Here is a 26597-nt window from a genome sequence, read left to right as displayed (position 1 = left end):
CTTCCAAAGTGGATAGCACACAAAAAGGGGAGAGAAGCTTTATACAGGAGACACCTGACAGACACCACCTCCACCAGGGGATCAAGGTCAACATCAGTGAAATGTCATATTGGCTCAGCTGGCATGGCTCAGTGGTTGAGCATCAACCTATGAACCCAGAGATCACAGTTCGATTCCCGGTCAGGGCACAAGCCTGGGTTTCAGGCTTGACCCCCAGTTGGGGGCATGCAGAAGGCAGCTAATCAAAGATTCTCTTTCATCAATGATGTTTCTATCTCTCTCTCCCTCTCCGAAATCAATTTTTTTTAAAAATCACATTGATGGTATGTGTCCCAGACACAATGTACAGAGAAGGGTGCCTCCCCTCTGTGGTCTTCCTCACCCTCCACATACTCATCACCCCAGTCCAACCATAAGAAAACACAAATCCCAATTGAGGGCATCCTACAAAATACCTCAATGGTACTCAAAACTGTGAAGGTTATCAAATCAGGAAAGGCTGAGCCCGACTGGCGTGCATTGACGTATGAACCAGGAAGTCACAGTTCGATTCCCAGTCAGGGCACATGCCCTGTTGTGGTCTCGATCCCCAGTGGGGGCATGCAGGAGGCAGCCGATGGGTGTTTCTCTCTCATCATTGATGTTTCTATCTCCTCTCTGAAATAAAAAATATATTTTTTTTAAAAAGGGGTTTGGGGGGGGGGGGGGGGGGAGAAAGAGTCTGAGAAACTGTCTCAGCCCAGAGGAGCCTAAGGAAACTAAATGTAACAAGGATCCTGGGACAGAAAAGGTAAAAAAGAGGAAATCTGAATAGATTATAGACTTTAGTTAATAGCAACATGTGGGTGTTCGGTTCCACAGTAACCTATTAACAATGGCGAGACTGGGACAGGGTGAGCAGAATCTTTGCAACCTTTCTGTAAATCTAAAACGATCCTAAAATTAAGGATGTACTTTTTAAAAAAAGATTATTTTGTTCAAAGTGCAAGAAAGACTGGTGGACTTTAATGTAACCAAGTACAGGAAGTTCACTAAAAAGGTTTAAGAGTCTATAGTGCAACTAACTGTTAGGGAGAGGCCACTTTGTGTTTTAGTGCTGCATTAAAGGAAGAAATACACAATTATCCAAAAAGACTAATCAAACACACCTCAGTGCCCCAACTGCTCTGTGTGAAGCTAAATTTTTTTCATAGGCTTTAACCCTAACAACGTATCACAAGAAATTGGATGCAGAAGAGCTGAGAATCCAGCTGTCTACTTACTAAGCAAATTAATTAAACTTGCAGAATAATTATTTCTCATAAAAAATGTTATTTATGCTGCCATGTAATAATGGGTTTATTAATGTCATCTTTATTAAATGAATATTGTCAACAGATATTTTCTTTCTTTTTTAAATATATTTTTATTGATTTCAAAGAGGGAGAGGGAGAAAGAGATAGAAACATCAATGATGAAGAGTCACAGATTGGCTGCCTCCTGCACCCCCCTACTGGGGATTGAGCCCGCAACCCGGGCATGTGTCCTTGACTGCAATCGAACCCAGGACTCTTCAGTCCACGCTCTATCCACTAAGCCAAACCAGCTAGGGCATCAACAGATATTTTCAACACCAATGTTCTTTGGGTACTAAAAATGGTAAAGGGGCTGTGCCAGTGCTTGTGGCAAAGGGTTTCCCATCCCTGTGGCAGATGCCAGTTTGAGCAAAGGCTCCTGAGTGAGGTCCTCCTGATACACGGACTTTTTCTTGAAGTTGTATTTTGAAAAGAGAGAGGTACTAAAAATTTAATAGGACTCACCCCACAGATACACTGTAATTTCCCTATAAAATCTACTCAAAAATTGTAAGTCAACAAAATTTGGTAACCCTGTTTTTGTGGCCTTTAAAGCAGCAACTGTACAGGCCCTGCAGTTACTCAATGCATAGATCTTGGCATTTCCCAGGGCACCTCCGCCCGGTCTGACACTGTGCATCTGCAGATTGGGAGATCGAGCAAAGGCTGCCCAGTGGCTGGCCCAAGCTCCCAAAGCCAGTATACTACCCTGCACCTGATGCCCCTGATGCCCCACTCCCCACAGACTGCTACTTTCTAGGCAAAGGCATTTTCTCTCTTTCCCAACAGGTCCACCTCCATCCTCAATTCCAGGTGCTCCTCAGCTCTACCCAGGCCCACAACACCAACTCTTCCCCCTCCAGAGGGCACTCCAGGGCCTGACCTTCCCAGCCAGACAGTCACCCTGCTCCCACCACCCTAGGCCTTCTCAGGCCCCAACTCTGACCAAACCCAAAGGCTCCAGGGACCTGAATCCCTAAGTACCCCAATTTCTGGGCTGTTAGCTCCCTAGACAGTGCCACCAAGACTGCTCTGTTCCACAATGACAATAGGCACTGCCAAGTGTTCCTGAAGGAAGAAAACGCGTTATGGCTGAACTGGTCATTCTCCTCAGAGTACCATTGTGTTGACGTTTTTTCTGAGAGCTGTCAAGGTTCTGCCTTGAGGAACACTGCAAGCTACCAGGTCTCAGTCCCACCAAGACCTGAAGCTTTGCAATGTGGTTATATCACAACTATTTTTAAGATTAAATTCTAAAAATAAGCAGTATTATGGCTTGGGATCCGAGGAAGAGGAAATGCAGCAAGGGCTGGGTTTTTTTTCTCCTTGATATATTTTTATTAATTTCAGAGAAAGGGAGAGGGAGAGACAGAAACATCAATAAGATCAGCTGCCTCCTGCATGCCCTTTACTGGGGATTGTGCCCTGACTAAGAATCGAACCGTGATCTCCTGGTTCATAGGTCAACCACTGAGTCACACTGACCGGCACCAAGGGCTGGTTTATATCTCCTGCCTCTCCACCCCTCGCACACTCCTCACCTCCTCACCCATCCTGCCCCTTGTGGGCCCCTCCATGGTGCCAGCATTGAGCCTGCCTTGGCCAAAGGGAACTCAGCAAGTTCAAAGGCAGCTGACACCTGGCTGTGCATGTCACCCTCCTTACTCCCACAGATGCCTATGGCCATCCACTTATACTCCTTTCTCTCACTCTTGGACATCCATGAGTTCCATGGCTCCTTCCCATTAGCACTGTGACAAACCTTACTGAATGACACTGGGAGCTTCTAAGGCTCAGGAATGACCAACCTTGTCCAGCCAGCGTGGCTCAGTCATTGAGCATCGACCTATGAACCAGGAGGTCACAGTTGATTCCCAGTCAGGGCCAATGTCCAGTGGGGGGCAAACAGGTGGCAGCTAATCGATGATTATCTCTTATCATTGATGTTTCTGTCTCTTTCTCCCTTCCTCTCTGAAATCAATTTTAAAAAATTTTAAAAGACCATTCTCGATTCACAGATGGTGGGTTCTGAGGATGTGATAAACTGTCCTTGTCCACATGGGGGTGAGTGGAATCAAGCTAAAAGACACCCTCAATTCTCTTTCCACCACCTGCTGGTACCACCCTCAGGTTCACAAATTGTAATTCATGTGTTAACCTTCTCAAAGGAAAAATCTTGGCAATCTCTTACAAACAGGCCAACACTCCTTTTCTTTCAGGGCACTGAGAAAAGGCTCCTCTCCTAGTGTATCCCCTGCTTGTCCCACCTGGGGTCACACACACCTTTGGGAGGTCCCAGGAATAACTCCTGTTCCCACCTGCTCTACACATAGTCCTCCCCTTCATTTTGTTCCTTTACCAGATTATGTGCTATGAGGAGGTATCAGAAACTGCACTGCAGAATTACACCAAAGAATTTCAAAATAATCTGCTTAATTCACACATGTGTGAAGAGAAGCATTCCTGACTGCTAAAGGATAAGCACTTAAGAGTGCTTACCTTGATGACCATGCACAAGGGCTGACATACAGGACATCTCCAGAAGGCTTACACTGTCCAGTGAGAAACCATCCCCTCCATGGCCAGAGGAGGGTGCCATAAAGGCAACAGAAAAGTGACAACCATGAGCCGTTCTGGTGCTCCTTACCTGTCACCAGAACGGCTCACACTATGCCCAGAGTGATACTATATCACTCTGATATACCAAAATAATTTAATAACTTAGAAGTACAGGTGAACCCCTCAATTGTCAATTATTTCAAACCTGGAATAAGGTATGGTCAGAGACAGAACTGGGATGAGGAGCCTGAAGGGGAGGGATAAGGCAGAGAATGAGAAGATGGAGAGAGGCCACAAAAGTTTGGAGGTGGCAGTGATGCAGGGAAGAGAGCATGGAACCAGGAACTGATTTCCAAAGAAACATACCTCTCAGTTCCCATGTTCTGAACACACTAAAAAACACAAGCAGGCTAAGATTTCCAGTTGGAGCTGATGGAGTAGCTCTCTGAGGCTGCTTGGGCTCTCCTGGAAGCTGCCCAGAAGCAGAGAAAGAATCAGCAGTGAAAGGGAGCAGCCAACCCACAACAGTTGCTGGGGAGGGAGCTGAGCTCCAAAGGGTCTCCCAGAGTGTTGGAGTCCCGACTCAGAGAAGTGATGGTCAGAAGGAAGGAACAGGTTTCTGGATGCAGGACTTCCAAAGCTCTCATACAAGAGAGGGAGGTCAATCCCTGTGAGGAAGACTGCAGATGAACCAGGGTGAGGGCCACTCCCACACCTACTCGGCTATGTGAAAACCAGGACCCTTTCCCAAGCTATCACGCCCACAACTGTGTCACATTCGCCCAACTCACTCAAGGATACACATTCCAGTAGACAGCTGGCCAGCAGGCCAGGCACAGCTGCAGTGCCACATGGTCCTGAGAACACAGTGGGTAGGGGCTCAGGTTTGTACATGGCCAGAGAGCACTCCTACCCATCACCAGACAGGCAGCCAGTGCCGCAACAATCATCCTTCTGTTACCAAGGGCAAAAGACTGATGGCCATACAAGCAGGCCAGGACCTGGACCCATACCTCTCTGGAAACCCATTGGCTAAAATTGTAAAGACTTCTGTGGCCTGTTTTACTCAGTGATTAGAGCGTCAACCCTTGGACTGTCTCAGGTTTGATTCCCGGTCAAGGGCACATACCTCAGTTGCAGGCTTGGCTGCATGCTGGAGGCAACCAAATGATGTCTTTGCAGGCTTGGCTGCATGCTGGAGGCAACCAACTGATGTCTTTGCAGGCTTGGCTGCATGCTAGAGGCAACCAACTGATGTCTTTGCAGGATTGGTTGCATGCTAGAGGCAACCAATTGATGTCTCTGCTCTCCCCCCCGCCCCCACTCTCTCTAAAAATCAATTTAAAAATATCCTTGGGTAAGAATTTTTAAAAATGACTGAAGACACCATCATCCTGTACACCAAAAGGTGGCATGTTCGATTCCTGGTCAGGGTGCATGCAGGAGGCAGCCAACTGATGTTCTCTAAAAAAATAAAATAAAAAAGACTGAAGACACCAAGTGAAAATGAAGTGGCAGTCCCCCACACCTACCAGAGTAAAATGGCCTAGACATTTTGGGGGAAATGGTAGTTTCTTTAAAACAACACACACCAAGAGAAATGAGGATCAATGTCCATGTGAAGACTTCTGCAGGAATGATTATGGCAGCTGTGCTCACCCAGCCCTGGCAGACTATGGACAGGTGAGTGGATAACTGTGCACATCCACGCAGGAGTCGCTCAGCAAAATGCTGATACACACACACCATGAATGAATCTCAAAGTACACAGAGAGAAGCCAGATTCCACCAAACACATACTGCATGACTCCATTTGTAGGAAGTCTAAGAGGAGAGGTTATGTCTAGCGTGGGAGAGTGCACCCAGTCATGGAAGCCAGGAAATGCATGGAGGGCTTGAGGGAATTTCATGAGGTGAGAATAAGGTTCTGTACTCTGCTAAGGCTGTGGACTACATAGGTGGATGCATGTATGCAAACCATACCAGGAGAGGTTCACATGGTGTGCAAATGTTACCTCCTGCCAGGGCAGGCAGCCCCAGTGTTTACCTTATTCTTCCCCTCTCAAGAGGCCACTTATAAAGAATGTCACCCAAACAACAAACACTACCTATGACCCATTCATGGAGTCATCTTAGGTGATGTAAACCTTTTCTGTCAGACCCCATTTCTACACAGAACAGAACAGGCTATCACACACCCTCACATTACAGACAAGTGGCTGCACTACCATGTTGCTTTCAGATTCATTTTTGCATTGGAAGAAGACCTGGGTATTAACGTGTATATGGATGATGTGCCTGCCTACACATCACCACTGTGGGCCATAAAGCCCTGTCTTAATTCCAAATGGCCAATGATATTCCTGGGCACAAAAGAGGTGACTGGTCTCTACACAGATGTGTCACCTCCCACTACTCCCTTTGGTGAATGCCAAAGTCTCAAAAGAAAGATGAGACAGTGATTCTGTCATCAAGGATACCAGCTTCAAAAGTGCCCTGCTTTGCAGGCCCAGAAAACAGACAGTACTTTTGTACATGCTACAGTCTGTTATAACTTCTGACCAGGGAGGTAGAAAGCCAGAAAAACTAAAAGGCAGTAACATCTCTAAGGGCTCTGGATGCTAATGCCAGCTCCCAGTAGGCTCTTGGTGGGTATAGTAGCCCCTCCTACTACATAAGGGGCAAGCCCTTGGTCCAAGTGAAGTCCCATCCCTGGGCTAAAGAGATGCATGATTCAATGGGGGAAGGAGAGAAAAGGGAGATGCAAGGTTGCCTTAAGGTCACACCCCCCAACAGAAGCCAGTATAGGCAGTCACTAGGACACCTATGACACATCTGAGGTCCATGTAGCAGGCTACTGAGAAGAAAGAGGGTTCTTGGTCTGCCTCTGCCCTGTCTGTATTTCCTTCCAGGTAAAATGAGGTAAGTAGAGATGGTTTGCTAGGCACCCAGTGACTTCGAACCCCTCCCCAATGAGCCATACCCTCAAACAGTCCCTAAGACCTCTGCATGTTTTTATAACATGGTACCCCAGAAAGTAGCATGATGAGATCATTTCTGTCCCCAGGACAAGGCCGTCACAGAGTTGGTGCCCCAGAAAAAGGCACACACACCCTGGCTGGTTTGGCTCAGTGGATAGTGTCTGCCTGTGGACTAAAGGGTCCAGGGTTCAATCCCCAGTAGGGGGCATGCAGGAGGCAGCTGATCAATGATTCTCTCTCATCATTGATATTTCTCTCTCTCTCTCGCTCTGAAATCAATAAAATATACATACATACATACATACATACATACATACATGTATGTGTGTGTGTGTGTATAAAAGGCTAAGCAACCATCTGACCAGCTGGTAGGTATGATGCGCACAGGGGGCAGATGCTCAATGCAGCAACTTTGCAGAGTGCCTTCTTGCACTCCGGGACCCCTCGGGGGATGTCAGAGAGCCGGTTTCGGCCCAATCCCCACAGGCCAGGCCGAGGGACCCCACCTGCTGGAGGGACCCCTGGTCCCTCCGCAGACACCCTTCGAGCCATGGCACCACCCCAGATGCAGCCAGCCAGGGAGGGACCGCGGGAGGTCTGGCCCCTCTGGCCCAGTCCCACCACACTGACTACCTTCTAATTAATTTCCTTTCAATGTGCATGAATCCATGCACCAGTTCACTAGTATATATAAAAAGAAAAGAAAAAGGCACACACAAAAATGCATTTTCAGTGAAACATGGAGGTGATTGTTCATGGAACCCCAACCCCACATAGGCTCAGGGTGACAAGTCCTTACATTTCAGGTGCAGAATATCTAAAGAAGAGGTTCATATTTTTTGTTTTTGTAGTTATTGTTGTCTTTAATACATTTTTATTGATTTCAGAGAGGAAGGGAGAGAGAGGGAGGGAGGGAGGGGAGAGGGAGGGAGGGAGAGAGAGAGGGGGGAGGGGGAGAGAGAGAGAGAGAGAGAGAGAGAGAGAGAGAGAGAGAGAGAGAGAGAGAGAGAAACTGATGTTTCTATAATGAGAATCATCAACTAGCTGCCTCCTACACACCCCCTACTGGGGATCAAGCCCACAACTCAGGCATATGCCCTGACTGAATCCAACCGCAACCGTCAACGCTGAACCAATGAGCCACTCCAGCCAAGTGAGTTTCATGTTTTACTGAGTTTGAATGCTCCTTAACCCAAGGGAAAGGGGTGGGGGGTGGGGGGGTGACAGGGAGTTGTTCTCACTTGTGTGTGTCCCAGATTATTTCTGAAGATCAACAATTTGTGACAGATTCTCCTCTATAAGGAGTAGACTCTACTTACCACAAAAACAAAACAAAGAACCCAATGCAGCTTTCACTGCCTATCCCAGCTTCAGTCTTATCTAACAGTCCTGACTCGAGATGGGGGGAGGGCAGTCTATGCCCAACCTTTGGGTTGGTCTCGCAAGACCAACAGATTCACGACTTCCACCTCTGTGATTTTTGTTTTTCTGAGAGCACACTTATGGATGCCAAAATGAAAACCAAACTATTTTTAACCTCATTTATATATTTTTAAAACATCCATATTAAGGTGTAATTTATACACCACAAAAATCATCTATTGTAAGAGTACAATATAATGATTTTTAATAAATTTAGAGTTGTGCAACCATCACCACAATCCAATTTTAGAACACTTCCATCACCCCGAAAAGTTCCCTTGTGACCAGGAGCTGTTAATCATTGCTACCACCCACCCCTGCCATACTCCATGGAGCCACTAATTTCTCTCCTCTCTATACTGTTTGCTTTTTTTTGGACACTCCCCATAGATTCAATTCTACAATATGTAGAGTCTGGGTCGGGAGTCTCCCCTTGGCATGACAAGCCTGACATTCATCCATGTTGTAGCATGTATTGATAATTTGTGCTTTTCATTTCTGAATAGTCATCTATTATGCAAATTTAGCATATCTTGTTCACCCAAGGATATGTGGACTGTTTCCATGTTTTAGCTATTACAAATCATGCTGCTTTGGACATTCAAGTACCTGCCTTTGTGTGGACATATGTTTTCATTTCTCCTGGGTACATTCCTTGGATAGATTGCTGAGTCATGTGGTAAGTTCATGTCTAACTTTGTAAGAAATTATCAAACTATTTATGTCATTTTACATTCCCACCATGTATCAGGGTTCCTTACTCTACATCCTCACCAACATTTGCTATTATCTATCCTTTTTTGGGGGGTGGGGGTGGGGAATATCAATCTGTTGCCTCCCATATGTGCCCCAATGGGAATAGAACCTGCAACCTAGATATGTGCCCTGACTAGGAATAGAACCCACAACTTTTTGGTGTATGGGACGATGCTCCAACCAAATGAACCACTCAGCCAGGGCTTATCTGTCTTTTTTTATTACAGCCATCCTTGAGACTTATTTTATGGCCTAGCACATGGTCTACCCTGGAGAATGTTCCATATGCTTGTGAGAAGAGGTCTTCTCCAGTACTAAGTGGAGTGTTCTATAGGTGCCCTTTAGCCAAACGGGCCAACAGTGCTCAAATCTTTTAGAGCATGCTGATTTTGTTTAGTTATTCTACCAATTATTGAGAGTGGAGTATTGAAATCTTTGTAATTGATGAACTGTCTATTTTTACTAACAATACTATCAACTTATGCCTCAGGTATTTTGGGGTTCTGTTGTTATGTGCATATACATTTATGACTATTACTAGAGGCCCAGTGCATGAAATTCGTGCGGGGGGGGGGGGGGGTATCCCTCAGCCCGGCCTGCACCCTCTCCAATCTGGGACCCCTCGAAGGATGTCCTACTGCTGGTTTACAGGGATTGGGCCTAAACCAGCAGTCAGACATCCCTCTCCCAATCCAGGACTGCTGGCTCCTAACCGCTCACCTGCCTGATTGCCCCTAACCACTCTGCTTGCTGGCCTGCTCACCCCCAACTGCCCCCCCACTGCCGGCCTCACCCCCAACTGCCCCTCACCGCCAGCCTGCTTGCCCCCAAATGCCCCCCGTGCCAGTGTGCTCGCCCCCAACTGCCCCCCCTGCTGGCCTGCTCTCTCCAAACTGCCCCCCCCAACTGTCCTGATCACCTCCTACTGCCCCCCACTGACGGGGTGAGGGACTGAGGGCTGTTTTCAGGCTGGTCACACCCCCTTCAGGGTGGGGGTCCCCACTGGGGTGCCTGGCTAGTCTGGGTGAGGGGCTGATGGCTATTTGTAGGCTGGCCAAGCCCCCCAGCGGGGACCCTCACCCCATGAGAGTGTGGCCAGTCTGGGTGAGGAGCTGAGAGCTGTTTTCAGGCTGGCCACACACCTCCGGCGATCCAGGCTCCCAGCCCCTCCTTTTTTTCTTTTCTTTCTTTTTTTTCAGTGCCTCCGTGAGCAGAGGCCAGGACCAGCTGGAAGCAGGTATCTGGGATTTATTTATCTTCTATAATTGAAACTTTGTAGCCTTGAGCAGAGGCCAGGGCTGGCCAGGGTAGGCGGGAAGCTTGGCTTCCTCCATCGCTGGGGGCAACCCAAGCCTCCTGCTGGCTCCAGCTCCGTGGCCGTTGCCATATTGGTTGGGCTAATTTGCATACTCGCTCCTGATTGGCTGGTGGGCATGGCTGGTGGGTGTAGTGGAGTGATGGTCAATTTGCACGTTTCTCTTTTATTAGTGTATATTATATCTTCCTGATGTACTGTTATAAAATGTCCCTCTTGTCTTAAAGTCTATTTATCTAATAAAATATGGTCACTCTAGCTTTCTTATGTTTACTTATGGTATATATTTCCCCATCTTTTACCTAAGGATCTAAGTGTTTCTTATAGACAACATATAATTAAGCTGGATTGCTTTTTGTTCTACTCTGACAATTTGTGCCTTTTGATTCAGGTATTTAGACCATTCTCACTTAATGCAATTATTAATTGGATTTACATTTGTTAGTTTGCACTTCCTCGGATTCTGGATCCTAAAACCAATACCCACTGGATACCAAGGGACAACTAAGTGTTGAGGGAATCAAAAGTTATACACGAATTTTTGGCTGCGCAAGGGATTGATGTCCCTAGCCCCCCACCCCCACCCCATTGTTCAGGGGTCAACTGTGTGTGTGTGTGTGTGTGTGTGTGTGTGTGTGTGTGTATGTGTTCCCAAGGGGATGTCCAAAGCCAGATACCCTCAACAAGGATCCAAAGACTGCCTGCATCTAACACAAAAACTGTGGCCACTCACTCCAGAATGAATTATAGTTTTAGAATGGCTCTGGGCTGAACTTGATCTTATGATTCTGTCAAAACCCCTAACTGTATTTCTCTAAGAATTAGATAAAACATTCTGTGTGGGAACTCAGGGAGATACCGCTCCACATGTGACATCATCTTTTCAGTGAAGCTTAAGACTGAAGGGCAGTTGCTAACACTTTTTCCCTCACCACATGCCGTACACCAGGGCTGATTCTGGGTACATATTTGTTACCCATCAACCTGCAAGGCAGAGATTATTGACCATTTTACAAATAAAGAAGCACAGGGGAAGATCACCTGCTCAAGATCAGTCAGGGAGTGTGATTTGACCCCCATTCTTCTTGCTGGCCTCCAAAGCCGGGCTCTTTCCACACTCACACAGGTTCACCATGCCCTGGGGTGTCTCTAGTCCTGAAGGAGGCCCCTGCCCTGTGTGCCTGGGTTAATCTCTGTCCCCTGTTCCTTTGCATCCTTTATGTGTTATAAAGATACCATACCCATCAACTTCAAAAACGTCATCTCATCTAAGTGCCCTTGGGTTGGAAGCCAATGGGCATTGGGAAAAATCTGGGACCAAGAGGCCCAGAGACCAACTGCAGCCCAGGCTTTGGAACAGAAAAGACCTGAGTTTGAGTTCCAGTTCATTCAAACTTAACCTCTCCCTCACAATTCACTGGCCTGCCCTGTAGGGGAGCATAGTGATTACAGGAAAAAATGTACACCAGGCACTCAGGAATGCAAGGGACCCAACAGATCTCCACAAACAACAAGCTCCTCCTTATCCTCACAATCTGAGATATTGCTGAGAACCAAGTCAGAGACAGGAAAAGGAGTTACAATTTTATTTCTGGAACTTTAAAAGAGGCCTCGGCTTTAGAATAGGAGCTGCAGAAAGCAGAACCAGGCAGAAAAGTTCTTTCTGGGTAGCAGAAACACAAAGCACACACTATCCCTCCAGCCTATGATACTTTCCCAATAGGAGGAGATTGGATTTTCCCACTTATCTATCACAAGGAGATAAGAATTTTTAATGAGAAGTGCTAGGCTAGATGATCTCCTTAGGATGCCAACAGTCTGGGTTCCAAAATGGATTTTCTTAAAAAATATATTTTATTGATTATTTACAGAGAGGAAGGGAGAGGGATAGAGAGTTAGAAACATTGATGAGAGAGAAACATCAACCAGCTGCCTCCTGCACACCTTAGTTGCGGGATGTGCCCACAACTAAGGTACATGCCCTTGACCGGAATTGAACCTGGGACCCTTCAGTCCGCAGGCCGACGCTCTATCCACTGAGCCAAACTTGTTCTGGCCCAAAATGGATTTAACACCAAGACCACAGACTGAGGCCCCTCTGGAGGATAAGTTGACAATCACTAGAAGGCAAAGAGCCCCAAGCTTCCCCAGCTCTCTACCTCCATACCCTCCACTGCTACTTGAGCAGAGATGTGAAGGGGAGTTTTCAAGGGAAGCAGCGAGGGAGACAAGGGATAGACCACAGAGGGACTGTAGAGCTGGCTGGGACGCCATGGCCACACCCACATGTCCAAGGTGAAACATCATGAGACATCTGGGTGTGAACACTGTGGAGAGAACTACTCTCATCAGAACTCTCTGGGGAGAGGGTGACAGCAGGAGCAGAGCTAGGCCTAAATTTCTTTTTACAGGGAGAAAAGGTTTCTGAGGGGACATATGGTGGTACATTGAGTCATATTTCTTCAAAGCTTTTTCCTTAAGAGCCTTACAAAAGTGGAAGATCAGTAAAGTTACTCTTGAAGTAATCAGTATCCACTAAGGAGAAACCAAGAGAGCACACCACAGAGGAGCGGCAGCATATATGAGAGGTACCCTGGGCTGGGCTCCTGACTCTGCCAGCAGCCAAATGATCCAGGCAGAGCATAGCATCCCTGGCTTCCTAAGCCTCAGCTCTCAAAAGCAGGAAGGCATGACCAAATGAAAAACTCAAGTTTTCCAACAAACCAAAAGTACCAAGTTGAACAAATAGCAGGAGAACAGACAGGGGATACTACTCCCCCTCTTATGAGACCCATACCCCATGCTACTGATGTCCACGTCTTTCCGCCACGATGGCACAATGATGCCAGGGCTGGGTTCCACGGTCATCTACATGATAACCCACCAAAACCTGCTTTCTGCAGGCTGAGGAACTGGTAGAGCCTTGAGCCCACATTCTCACATCTGGGCCTGACCTGATTCCCGTCCCCTCCCCTCCTACTCACCTCTGTGAGGTGCGCATGTCTACAGGCCCATCACCTGTCTGCTCTTCGCCTCTGCCCATGGCCGTCGCCTCAGCCCCACTCAGCAATCCTGGGGCTGCGCCTCCTGGCTCGGGTGTCACTCTCATGTCTCCATCAGTGTTTAAATCTGAAGCCAACAATCCTCTCTCCATTTTTATTTTCTTGTTCTCCACATCCTCCTCCGCTGGATCCTGTTCAAGCGCTCGTTTCTGACTCCGTGTCCGGCATGCTTCTTCAGTCATTCTGAACTTTGGGGAAGGAGAAAATAAGACATTTAAACTTGGCACAATGAAGTTCGTGCCTTCTTAGTAACTTTTCAGTGTCAGCTTGTAGTATTTTTCTGGCCATGTGACAGTGACAGAAGTAGGTACACAAACGCAGGGCCCACAAAGTGTGCCCGGGACATTTCTTCACGGCCCTGAGGAAGGCTGGGACAGGAGTGGTGGGGCATCTGGGGAGCTGAGACCTCAGGGACCTGGACAGAAACAATGGAAGGAGGCTGTTTATCATAAAGGAGAATTCTTGGTGCTTCAGACTCAAAGCAAATAGAAGAAAACTGAACTCCCTAGGTGTCTGGAATCCAGGAAAGGGACTATGCTGTGCCAAGAGCAAGGTACTATCAGACCCAGGCCTGCACTGCAAAAAATTGGGCTGACACTTGACCCTTCTCCCCTTCAGTGAGGGTGGCCCTCACCTCAGGGGGATAAAGAGTGGGGGTAACTTTTAATCCTATGACTGCTAATAAAGTAAACTTTAGAGTGAATTCTGGCCCATCACCATGCCAGCGCCCTGTACCTAAAACACACACATATCTTGATATAAAGAAAGAAAAGAAGAATAAAACAGCTGAGTCAGTTTCTGATCCCATGACATCACTGGGCTCCACATGACCCTTCCCAGGATTCAGTCTGAGAGACAAAGCACTTTCTAGAAAACTAGTCTAAACCGGTTCCAGACAACAAGCTGAAGTGCTGTTAACCCTCACATAGACAGGAGGGAGGACAAGCAGTGATGTCTGCAGGGAGGCTGCAGGCATTCCATAGCTAAGTCTGGGACACGGGCACCTGCTCTTAAAGGGGCCACTCTGAGCCCAGTCTCGATGTTCCAAACAGGGCAGGACACCAGAAACAAGACAGTGAGAGTTCACCAGGAGTCAGAAAGGAATTCAGCTGCTAGGCTAAAGCAGAATTCCCAAAGTGCCTGTTCTCTTCAGGACAGTCAGAAGCCATGTCCACCAATACCTGGCCAGGGAGAGGAGTACACCTGTGAACCCCTCAGAGCCCCAATTCACACCTGTGGTATGCCTACATGCAAGGCCTCCCAGCACCTCAGTTTCCTCACAAGGAGGCCTGTTCTGGACAGGGCTGGGTAGACCCAGTCCTGAAGCCCACCTTCTGGGAGGCTGGGGACAGCAAAAAGCAACAAAGGGACCAAATCATCATATATGGGACACATTCCAGAGCTGACTCAGTTACAGCATCCTTAAAGGAGGCCCTGCCCCAATGGGTTATACTGTGGACTTAGACTGAAAGGAAAGAAAGGACAGCTGCTTCTTGCTCCTCCCTATGCACATGTATTAGACCACCATGGCACTGACATCTGCTTTTACAGTCAGTCCAAAGGGTTGAACAGAGCAGGTCTCCCCATGGCCATGTCACCCCCAGGGTGCTCCCCACTCCATCTAGATGGAGGGCAGGGCTACTGGTTATGGCTCGGCCTCCATCTGTCCCCAACCCCTCCTTGTCATCCCAGCCTGCGCCTTCAGTCAATCCTGTAGCAACTGCTCAGCTTCAGCCGCCCTATACAACCCCCATCCCTCTGCTCTTGCCCAGATCTCTCCATTCCCTCATCCACCTCCCTGTAATCTCCTCACTATCCCACAGGGAAGCGAGGAATGTTCCCATTTGCCTCTTAGTCTAAAGTGCTAGGTTTCTTTTTCCAACATTCCTTGACCACAAACCCCATCAGCCTGCTCACAGAGTCTGTCCATCCTGTCTCTCCACAAGTCACTGTCCTGAGTATCTGTCAGTGTGGGAAGGGTGAATCATTTTTCCTTTGGGCACAACCTGAAACAGAAGTTCCTCAAACATCTGAAAATTGGGACAAGAGGAGCAATTCTGAGGCCACCCTGGCTGGTAGGTATGTGTGCCCCCAGGACTGGGGAGAAGCCTGTCTGGATAGAAGATGAGGGGATATCAGGATCTCAGGCAAGGAGGGACCCCACTGGAGTCCAAGGAAATTCTGCCCCTGAGGGAGAAGTTCCCATTCTGGCCTGGTACCCACTGGAGACGAGGGGTATCCCAGGTAGATAAGGAGAACATATTCCTACTGCATAACGCTGTGTCCCCTAATCCTGCACTCAGAGCACCCATGCTTCCCCATTCCACCTCTGCTCCAGCCCAGAGGGGCTCCCCACAGCATAAGTCCCGAGATCTTATCTATGAAGCTCATATGAACCCCAGAACCTATGTGAAATTGTTCCTCCAATCTGCCCACAGATAAGGGGACAGGCAACAAGATTGCTGTGTGCCAGGTGACCAGACTGGTGTGGTGGTGCCAAGTGGCCTCACTTCATCATTACTAGTGTAAAACAAATAGATCATGAGGTGCCAGAGCAGAGCCTCACACCCACAGGGCCACTCCCTCCAGCCCCGGTAGGACCCAGGAATCCATCAGCTTATGCTGTGTCAGGGCAACTCATTCTGCAGCCCAGAGGCTGAAATGCTGCCAACCCAGGCCCAGAACCAAGGGCCTGGACTGTGCCTCTGACAGGCCACTCTGGAGGGACATGCTGAAACCCTCCCCCACCACAGGAAGGACAACCACAGCTGGAGGGAGCAGGGCCTGCAGTGGGGGATGATGCCTCCTACACAGCCAGGAAGTTGCCGTAGGGCCTGATGGGGCTTGCTATGGCCAATCCCTGGCCCCTGGCCTCACTCCTGGGCAGGGCAGGGCAGGTGCTGGTAAGTAGCTGCTGCTCCTCTCAAGAGGAAAGGACAGTGCCCCAGCTCGTCAGGGCTGGCAGCCACAGCCTTGCAGGCGCAGACCCAGCAATGGTGACAAAGTTTCAGGAAGAAACCCTCCTTGTGGAATGAAGCGTGACTGCAGATTTCTGCAAAAAGCAGTGAGGAGGTACTTTCTAAAGAGGAGGTGAAGAGGCTGGATTGTCTCAGCTGGCAAATTCTAATCAGCTTCAGAATTCCTGGAGAGCGAGCAAAGGAAAATAAAGGGGCAGCAAGGACCGCAGAAGTTTCACCACAGGCCCATTCATTCAGGAAATGCGGGGCCCACAAAGAACACCCCCCTCTTGGTAGAATTCTGTGCTGGCTGCTGCCTAAAGCATAGGCTGCTTGCTACATAGGGAACGGCTGGAAGCTAGGTGGCCTCAACCCCTCCTCCTCACACTCCAGACACAACCTTACTCTGATGAGTCCTGTTCTGGGCAGCAGGAGGTGGCAGGACACAGCCCAGGTCTTCCTGGGCAGGTTTCAGCCACACTAGAGGCTACAAAGGCACAGCACAGACTGAACCCAGGATGATGGGGCCACTAAGTACAGGGCAGAATGCTGACATAGGGATTTGGGTCAGATGCAAATTTCAACTGCCTCTACCAAAAGCTGCTTTATTTTAGTAAAATCCCACCATCCAACTGGTCTGAGAACCTCAGGAGGAAAACCTGTTTTAAAACAACTCCAAAGGGTGAATTATGGTGTGGCAGAAACCAGAATTTTTAAACAGGATGAACAGAAAGTGGCATAGGTCGGGCACACAGGCCAGTAAAAAAAAAAAAAAAAAAAAAAAGGAAATAGACATAAGCCATAGAGCCATAACTCTGAGGCATTATCATTAATACTATCTGGACTATTTATACTACTCTGTTACTAACATACCAGCAAGATTACTAGAGTAATACTCTTGTTTCACACACCAGGAAAGCAAGGCTTAGTAATATGTGCTTGGGAGAAGTGACAGAGCTAATGAGCTAAAAAGTAGACTTGGGGTGCTTTTTCCAGAGCCCAGAGAAGGGAGTTTGCACGAGAAGCTGGGGGAAAGAGGGTGCTGAGTGTGGACTGATCTCAGGGGAAGCACAGGGAGATATAATTTGTTCTAGGATCATCTGGCTGATTTGGGGATAGACTGGGGGCTTCTGTATCTTGTGACCCAGGACAGGAAGGGGACGGAGTGGTAGGGAGATGATCAAATGCTGGACTGTACTTTAGAGCAGTGGTTGCCAACCGGTGGTCCGTGAGGTCCAAAAGTTTGGCGACAGCTGCTTTAGAGGATAAGAACATCACAACATGCCAACAGCTGCACATGAGACAAGAGAAGGTTGCTTTGTTGTTTTTTTTCCTGAGAAACTGGAAAGAAGAAATTGGTTTTCTGAGATAGGGAAGAAGCAGTTCTGGGAAAAGAAGGTTAGGAGTGGAGATACTTTGGACATGCTGAGCATGAGCTGTCTACCAGACCCACACAAGCTGAGGAGCATCTGCTGACAGGTGAAGGCCTGCACATTGGGCAGCCACTGTCCTCAGGGTAGTGTAGGGCACCCTTCCTGTCAGGAAGGGCCTGTGAAGCAATGGACGCTAGGATGGGACGATGGGATCCAGACGCTAACTTTACCAGCCACTGGCCACGCTCTACAGTCTCAACACACAGCACAGGTGGGTTTCTGCACCCTAGCGGTCTTGGGATTGGGGCTGTGCCACCTCTCTTTGCATGGCCTCCCTCGTCTCCTGCTTAGACTCATCCACCCTCCCCAAGTCAGCAGCCTGAGGAAGCTCCCAAAGTTGAGTCTTGGTCTGCACACCCTCCACAGGCTCCCCTAGTTCTTAAAAGTTGAACACAGGCACTAGGGAGGGGTCAGGGGAGAATAGCTAAGCTGCACTTTGGTCTTCCCTTCCAGAACAAGCCCTAATCTGCTCCAGGTCTGAACCACTTCCTGACACCTATCTCTGAGTAACATAGCAGAAATGCAGTGGTTGTGTTCTGGAAGGAACTCACACCAAAAAGTCAGCTCTCAAGTTTTAAACTATGTCAAGACCTAATAAAGCTGAGTACAGGAATGTAATTTAACTTGGGAAACACAAAGATGATCGACAGCTAGTCTGCACCACTGGATACAGCAGAGAAGAGGCAGAATCTCAGGGAGCAACTCGGGGGAAGGGCCCTTATCACTCTGAGCCTCAGTTTCCCCATCCATACCTCACAGGCATGCTATGTGAAAAGACACAGTGACTTTAGAAATAACTTGAATGAGAAAATCAAGTTGCACAATAGTATAATACTATTCACGTGGTTTAAAAGTGCTTATAATCTACAGAAAAAAATTGAAAGTTTACTAAAATTGAAACTGAAAGAAATGGGGCTAAATCCACAGCACTCATTTCTGAAGAGTAGATTAAGAAACTTTCACTTTCTCTATTAAATCATAGTCTCTTTAACAGTGACTATGTATTATCAGTCTTGTATTATAAGAAAACAAAGATAAAAAGGAAAGCTAGATCAAATAACACTGTCACCTTCAGAGGCTGAGAACTGAAAGGACACAAGTGTTAGTGGGGGTGGGGTAAGGGGAGAAGGCCCTGCAGGGAGGGAGGTGCTGTCCTCCATGGCCCTTGGCCAGGAGGGCGCCTATAATAAAGGGAAGACACTTGGCTGGCTCCTGCAATGGGCGGAACCAAGAACCAAGAGGAACACAGAACCTCAGTGGGCTGAGAGGGGACACTGCTGCTACTTTCCCACTTGTTATTGGCAAATGTCTACACAGCTTAGAAGTCCACCTTCTCTGTCACTTATTACAATGACTCCCGCACTCAAAGCAGTAAACTCAATCCTCTGGGCTCATCCACACAGCACACCTTCTACCTGGACCACTAGCTGTCCCAAGGGGCCATCGGGACACACTGTCATTGTGGGCTCACTCTGACAGAGGCCATGTTCCATACAGGCCCTCACCAGGACTGTCTACGGCAACAACCTCCACACAACTCAATGGCTTCATCTCTCCTCATGCTAAACTCTTCCATGGCAGAAACTTCTTTTTGCCATTAATCTTCATTTTCAGTGTGGAGCAAACAGTATGGGTTTAGTATGTGTTATTTTAGTTAAACTACATTTCGGTAAATTAGTCTCATAAAGCGTATGATTCCTGGGTTGCCCTATGGGGCAAAACAAAGCAAACAAATTGTGTGCTTTCATTAAGAACACCTGCATTCTGACTGTAAGGCAAATATACTGAGATGGAGACCCACAGACTAAGGCTGAGGTAGGAACAGGAATCTGGGGAGATGGACCAGATAGGGGAACAGCATGGGCCAAGCTATTGAACAGGGAGGGTGGCTCTTACAGAATGAGGCAGCCACAGCAAGTCCTATGCTAAACGTTTGTTCAAAAGGAGAACTAAATCTTACTACTCACTGAATGAAGATTGGATCTTAACTCTTAGTGGTCTGAAAACTTAAGATACTCCAGAAATATGGCATTTTCTTTCCTTTACATCATCAGGAGGGCCACAGGCCCAGATACCTGGCTAAGAGCTTCCTGAGCCTTCAAAAACACAGACTGAGCCCTGACTGGTTTGGCTCAGTGGATAGAGCATCAGCCTGCGGACTGAAAGGTCCCAGGTTCGATTCCGGTCAAGGGCATGTACCTTGGTTGCAGGCACATCCCCAGTAGGGGGGGTGTGCAGGAGGCAGCTGATCGATGTTTCTCTCTCATCAATGTTTCTAACTCTCTATCCATATATTAAAAAAAACAAACAAACACAGACTGAGAAAATGTTGGGGAGACTCTCCCTGGGGGAGGAGCACACTCATACACACTCTGGGGGTGACAACTGTTACTTACCCAGAGCCTCAGAATGTTGACAATGGGATGCACAGGCCACCCCACAAGGTGGGGAAATCCAAGTCTAGATGGGCTAAGGATCTGGGCCTGGAACCCAGTTCTGCACTCCTATTTCTACCTGGCATTCTCACAAGCTGCCCACTGTGAACCATTCCACTATATGGTGTAAAGCCCTTTTGTTAATTATGTTTAAATAGTTTGATTTCATCTGGAGTGACAATCACATGGAGGGACTAAAATAATGCACATGCCAGTGAGGAGGATGGAACAGCCATCCTGAAATGCCTGCAAGGGCAGCCATGCCTAAGAGAATTAAGATTTGCCCTCCATTGGAAGGTCTGAGCCCTCCATCCCCATAATCAGATGTTATTACCACCCACCAGGGTAATAGGCAGCAGGATGTCAGCATCAATGTTCCTGGTCCCTAGTCCTAGAAAAGTACTGGCCACACAGCAGATGCACAGCAAACATCTGATAAACAAATGAATGTTTTACAGAGAGAGCTCGGAAAGCAGGGTGCCTGGACCAGACACTTTAGATGATCCTCACAACCTTCTGCAAGGCAAGTGCTGTTATCAGTCCCCGCTTACAGTGGGGAAACTGAGGCAGGTGGAGGTCACACAGAAAGTGGGTGGGACAGTGCTGGGTACTAAAGGCCATGATCCTCCAGGCAGTGTCCATAGAAACATCCCATTAACCACCAGTCAGACTCAATGTTTCCAAAGGACACTGGGACCTCCTTGCAAGGAGAGTGGGCTTCACCTCTCACCACAAATATTAAGTGACTAGAGGCCCGGTGCACGAAATTCATGCACGGGGGGGGGGGGGGGGGAGGGGTGTCCCTCAGCCCAGCCTGTACCCTCTCCAATCTGGGATACCTCGAGGGATGTCCGACTGCCCATTTAGGCCCGATCCTGGTAGGATTGGGTCTAAACGGGCAGTCGGACATCCCTCTCACAATCCAGAACTGCTGGCTCCCAACTGCTCGCCTGCCTGCCTTCCTGATTGCCCCTAACTGCTTCTGCCTGCCAGCCTGATCACCCCCTAACCACTCCCCTGCCAGCCTGATTGATGCCTAACTGCTCCCCTGCCAGCCTGTTGCCCCTAACTGCCCTCCCCTGCAGGCCTGGTCCCCCCCCAACTGCTCTCCCCTGAAGGCCTGGGTCCCCACCAACTGCTCTTCCCTGCAGGCCCGGTCACCCCCAACTTCCCTCCTCTGCCGGCCTGGTCACCCCTAACTGCCCTCCCCTGCAGGCTTGATTGCCCCCAACTGCCCTCCCTTGCAGGCCTGTTCCCTCCCAACTGCCCTCCCCTTCTGGCCATCTTGTGGCAGCCACCTTGTGTCCACATGGGGGCAGCCATCTTGTGTGTTGGAGTGATGGTCAATTTGCATATTACTCTTTTATTAGATAGGATTACAGCCTTATAGAGTGTCATAAGTGAGACCATACCTTTTGCTGTTTGCTTTCAAAGTACAGTAAGTTCTGCTGGAGCACAATAGATGCATTTTTAACAACCGTCATGTGTTGCAAAATCATGCAAAAGAAACACAGGCCTTATGGGAACAATGGGGTTAGGTACACAGCAATCCAAATCACCATCAGTCACACAAAAAAAGACAAGAACCTGATTTTTAAATGGCAGCATGTTAAAACAGCCAAGAAACACATAAATGCTACCTGAAGCCTGATGCCTCCCCTAGGGAAGACCTGAGTGTGCTATGACAGCGGTAGAATGGGGTTGGGGGCTGCAGTTTCTGAGTTACTGCGACAAGCTGGCAGGAGGCTATCTGGCTCCAGACAGAAGAGGAGTGTGACCTGAGGGGGATTGGTGCATCTGAGGTGTGTGCATTTTGATTCTGTGTACCAGCAGGTACTCTTTTGACTGGGAACAATATTCTGAATTCTTCTGGTACAGGTGTCAGCAACCTTTTTCTTAAAGGAACACAGTAAATATTTTCAGCTCTTTGGGCCATTCCATCTCTGTTCCGATTATTCAGCTGTGACAATATGTCCTCAAATGGGCATAGCTGTGTCCCGGTCAAACTTTATTTATCAAAACAGGCCACCAGTTAATTTAGCATTTCTCCTAGACAAAAATCACACACATAACCAAATACAACATGTGTGCTATGTTTCAACTGTGCCATAATATATCAATAGTGTTGAAATAAATCTGCTTTTCCAAAACAAGCATTATAGCAGAACTACAGAGAAAAATATGTTTCAAAAAAAGGACTTGAACATGTAAATTCAATCTGAGCCCACGATTCATGGTAACACTTTTGACAAATCAGAAGAAATTTGGTTTCAAAAAGTGCCTAGTGTACACTGCTCACTGCAGGGTCAGCCTGTCTCACTACCGGTCAATTTTATACCATCCTAAAAGCCCTACACACTCTCAAGATAAATAGGTCCCTTGCAGAAGGAAATTACAAGCTATAAACTCAATTACTGCAGCAGATGAAACTTTAACCCAGTTACAGAAAGAAGCAGTTCCTCCACACATGCCAGAGCTCTAAGGAGAAGCACAGGGACTGAGAAGAGAACCTGATGAGTGAAGTGCCCAATGGGGGAGGGCAGGGGAAGCCTCACTGAGAGAAATTAAAGCAGGTATGGAAAGTGTGAATCAAGCATACTGAGGCTGAGTCACTAAAGATCCTGCAAAGCCCCACTTCTCCCGGTAACTTGAGGGCTGGGGAGAAATGGGTCATTTGTGCAAGGGAAACCCTGAGAAGGGTGCTTTACCTCGTGTGAAAGGGGTAACCATCTAGGAGGATGCAGGTCCACACCAAATTGCCCTAACTATCCCATTCCAGGGCAACAAGGCAGCACCATCATAGCCCTGTACCCCTTTGTCCTATCCCACAGATTGATGGAGATCTCTAAACAATCACAATTTGCACCCAGTGCATTCTGCCTGTGTGCAGCTCCATAGCCCAGCCAAGAGACAGCAGGAGAGCGTGAAGGAACTGCCTGGGACTCAGCCTCCACCTGGTCAGCACCTCGGTCCTACAATTCTGCTAACCTTTATGTTAACAATACGTCTGACTGGTGGGTACATCACCAACTGGTGATGTCCTGTCTGTCTTACTGAGGCTCCTTGAACCTGGGGACTTGATACAGATTTTCTGAGCCTTCTGCCTGTTAAAGAAGCCAATGTAGCCCACTAAGTGGACAGTCACTTTACAAAAATGAGACATGTGACAAAGAAATGTTCTTGTCCTGCTGAAGGGCCTCAACTGCTCTCCCAAAAAGGCTTCTCACAAGGTGGGCAATATCATGGTCAGCCTCCAACAGCCATGGTCGTAGGTCTCCAGGTTCTGAGGAGGCCAAGGCCAGTGAGTAGAGAGGAAAAGGGTACAAGAAACATGGCACACAAACTTGGAAGCAACTGATCCCACTCAGTGGACACCTACTGACATAGGACAAACACAGGAAATTGGGTCATTGACAGACACCTCCCTGCTCCCCAAAAGTACAGCACACCAGGCTAGATGAACACCAAGCAATCACACACAACACACACAAATAGACATATTTGTGTACTCATATTCATGCATGCTCACAGATACATGCACCCACACACGCATGCACAGCACTCACACATTCAGTTTTCATTCCTTTCCCTCACTTCTGAATCTTGCCCAATTAGCTCAGAAAAGGTCTTTTTTTAGTGTTTTCTTAATTTTTAAAAAATTTATTGATTTGAGAGAGAGGAAAGGAGAAGGAGGGGGAAGAGAAAGAGAGAGAGAGAGAAAAATAAACATCAATTTGTTGTTCCACTTATTTATGCATTCATTGGTTGTTTCTTATATGTACCCTGACTGGGGTTCGACCAGCAACCTTGGCACATCAACAACCTTGGCGCATCAGGACACTCCAAACTGAGCTACCTGGCCACAGCAAAAAGGTCTTTCTTATCTTCTGAACAAAGAATAGCAGTTCTTATGGGTGACTAGTGTCCACTAAGCTCCAGATCCACCCGTCTCAATAAGGAGGAAGACTAAGTATGAACATGAGATTAGACACAGAGGCCAGGATCACCAACTTCTAAAGCACTTGAAGGAGCCCAGAGCCCTGCAGAGTCTGGCATGGAACCCTGTGCACCTCCATCACTTTAAACCACAAATAATTTTGCACCTGGCTGGAGCAGCAGAGTTTTGAAATCACTCGCACTGCAACCACACTCATTTCTACGACTTCATTCATGCACAAGGTAATTTAAGCTTCCAGAGAAGGCAAAGTTTTGCTGTTGTTTATCTGAGTGATGGGGTGAACCCAGAAGGGAACTTCTGCAGCAAAAGATGCCTGTTATTCAGGGTCTGGGACACCCCATTTCCACGTTCATGGCCCACAGGATAAGAACACCAATGGGTTCCTGACAAACACTGATCCTTTGCCCAATGGTGACCTCCAAAGAGCCAGTGACCTTAGGGCAGTGGTCGGCAAACTGCGGCTCGCAAGCTGCGGTTTGCCGCTCTGTTGACTAATGAGTTTGCCGACCACTGACCTAGACTCTCAATTCCAGTAATTACAGGCTGTTGTTGTTTCTTGTGATTAAGCCCCTATCCCAGTGGTCGGCAAACTCATTAGTCAACAGAGCAGCAAACTGCGGCTCGCGAGCCGCAGTTTGCCGACCACTGCCTTAGGACTTCTCCTCTGTGGACAGCTAGAACAGCAGCTCAGGGTCCCTGCCTTCATGGGAGCAGAGACCCAGTAAGGGCTGTGAGATATGTGTGCCAATCACTATTTTATTACAACACCAGAAAATGAGTCCACCTGCTGGTTTAGAGGAGGAAGGGAAGAATAGAATCTGAATTTGTAGAGAGAAAAGAGGAAAGAAATGGTAGCAGAAAAGGTCAAGTGGCAGAAATATACTGGCACATGAAAACCCATCTCCAAGAAAATGAAACCAAATAAAAGGATCCTTGAACAAGTTTTAACAACTGTTTTTTAAATGGAATGAGGTTGCTTGGAAGGATAAAACACCCCTGTTATAGAGAAGCCACAAGCCACTTGTATTCATTGTGAGAGGCTAATAGTGATGACCAGTTCTCCCATGGGCTTTCCTGGGCTCCAGGTGCCCTTAAGAATTAAGAAGTCCAGGGACTGGAGAGGGAGTGGGGTCCTGACTGGCCATAAGCCTGTGAGTGAGGAGAACTGGAACCTTTCACTGGGTCCTAAAGGACAGAGGAGGAGAGCACTGAGAGCTGAGAGATGACACAGAGCACACTCCAAAAAGACTCGTGTATGCACACAACTTAAATGAAGTGCCTCCAGTCACTCTATCAAGTAAGTCCTTCTGAAAACTGGTGTGCTACTCAGGGCACCTCTCTGCCCCCAGCCCCCACAGGTGCTCTCTATTTAATCCTTCCAGGAAGGGAGACCACTTTCAAGTGTGGTACTCAGTTCAGAAGCAGGAGTCAAAAGGAAGGTTAAATAAATTCAGGAACAGCTCAGCCTCCTCCCTCAAAGGTGCACTTCTAACATCCCAGGTGTGCCCAAACATTGCACTCCATCTGAAATGCCGATGAGCCATCTATAACAATGGAAGTGTAATATGCTAATCAGACCAGACGAAGCCAGGGTTGCGAGGGAAGCCTGGGACCCGGGTGCCTGCCGGTGGCCAGAGGGAAGCCCAGGTCTGGGTGCCAGAGGGAAGCCGGTGCTGGCAGCTGGGGGAAGGAAGGCCTACTCTTGAACGAATTTTGTGCATTGGGCCTCTAGTCGTATATAATAAAAGCCTAATATGCAAATTGACTGAACAGCGGAATGACTGGTTGCTATGAAGTGCACTGACCACCAGGGGGGCAGATACCAATGCAGGAGCTGCTCCATGGTGGTCAGTACGCTCCCACAGGGGGAGTGCTGCTCAGCCAGAAGCCCTGAGCCAGGCTCACGGCTGGTGAGCGCAGTGGTGTTGGTGGGAGCCTCTCCCACCTCCGCAGCAGCGCTAAGGACCCCTTGGCGGAAATCCCCCCCAAGGGGTCCCAGACTGCGAGAGGGTGCAGGCCAGGATGAGGGACCCCCGCCCCTGCACCCCCAGTACACGAATGCTGTGCACCAGGCCTCTAGTCAAATATAAGCCCATCACCACGGGGATGGGGGTTGAGGGAAGTCATACCCAAGGTACAGTCAGACCAAGACATCCATATTATCCTGGTCACCTTCTGTCCTAGGTTCAAGAGACACCCAGTAATGCAGGTCATTAAGACTGAAGTGCAGGTGTCCTCAAACTACGGCCCACAGGCCACATGCGGCCCACCAAGGACATTTATCCGGCCTGCCGGGTGCCGCTACCTGTCCTGCTTAGCAGCCGACTCGTCCCGGGCCCGCAGTGCGCATAGGAATTTGTTCATAGTTTTTTTTTAAACTATAGT

General features: G+C 48.2%; 1 protein-coding gene across 7 annotated transcripts in view; it reads right to left on the bottom strand.

Annotated features, from left to right (window-relative positions):
- The window catches only part of GATAD2A (GATA zinc finger domain containing 2A), a 111542-nt gene that overhangs the window by 23470 nt on the left and 61475 nt on the right, over positions 1-26597 (bottom strand). For 6 of the 7 annotated variants that reach the window (XM_080676942.1, XM_080676944.1, XM_080676946.1 and 3 more), the window contains one exon: positions 13352-13617. In XM_080676942.1, coding sequence (XP_080533068.1) covers positions 13352-13617 — 266 coding nt within the window. The remainder of the gene's footprint in view (positions 1-13351; positions 13618-26597) is intronic. The other variant, XM_080676945.1, reaches the window with a different exon arrangement.

Source organism: Plecotus auritus (genome assembly GCF_963455305.1).
Source record: "Plecotus auritus genome assembly, chromosome: 6".
NCBI classification, from domain to species: Eukaryota; Metazoa; Chordata; class Mammalia; order Chiroptera; family Vespertilionidae; genus Plecotus; species Plecotus auritus.
The sequence above is the reverse complement of the archived record's forward strand: the minus strand, read 5'-3'. Positions and strand labels throughout refer to the sequence as shown.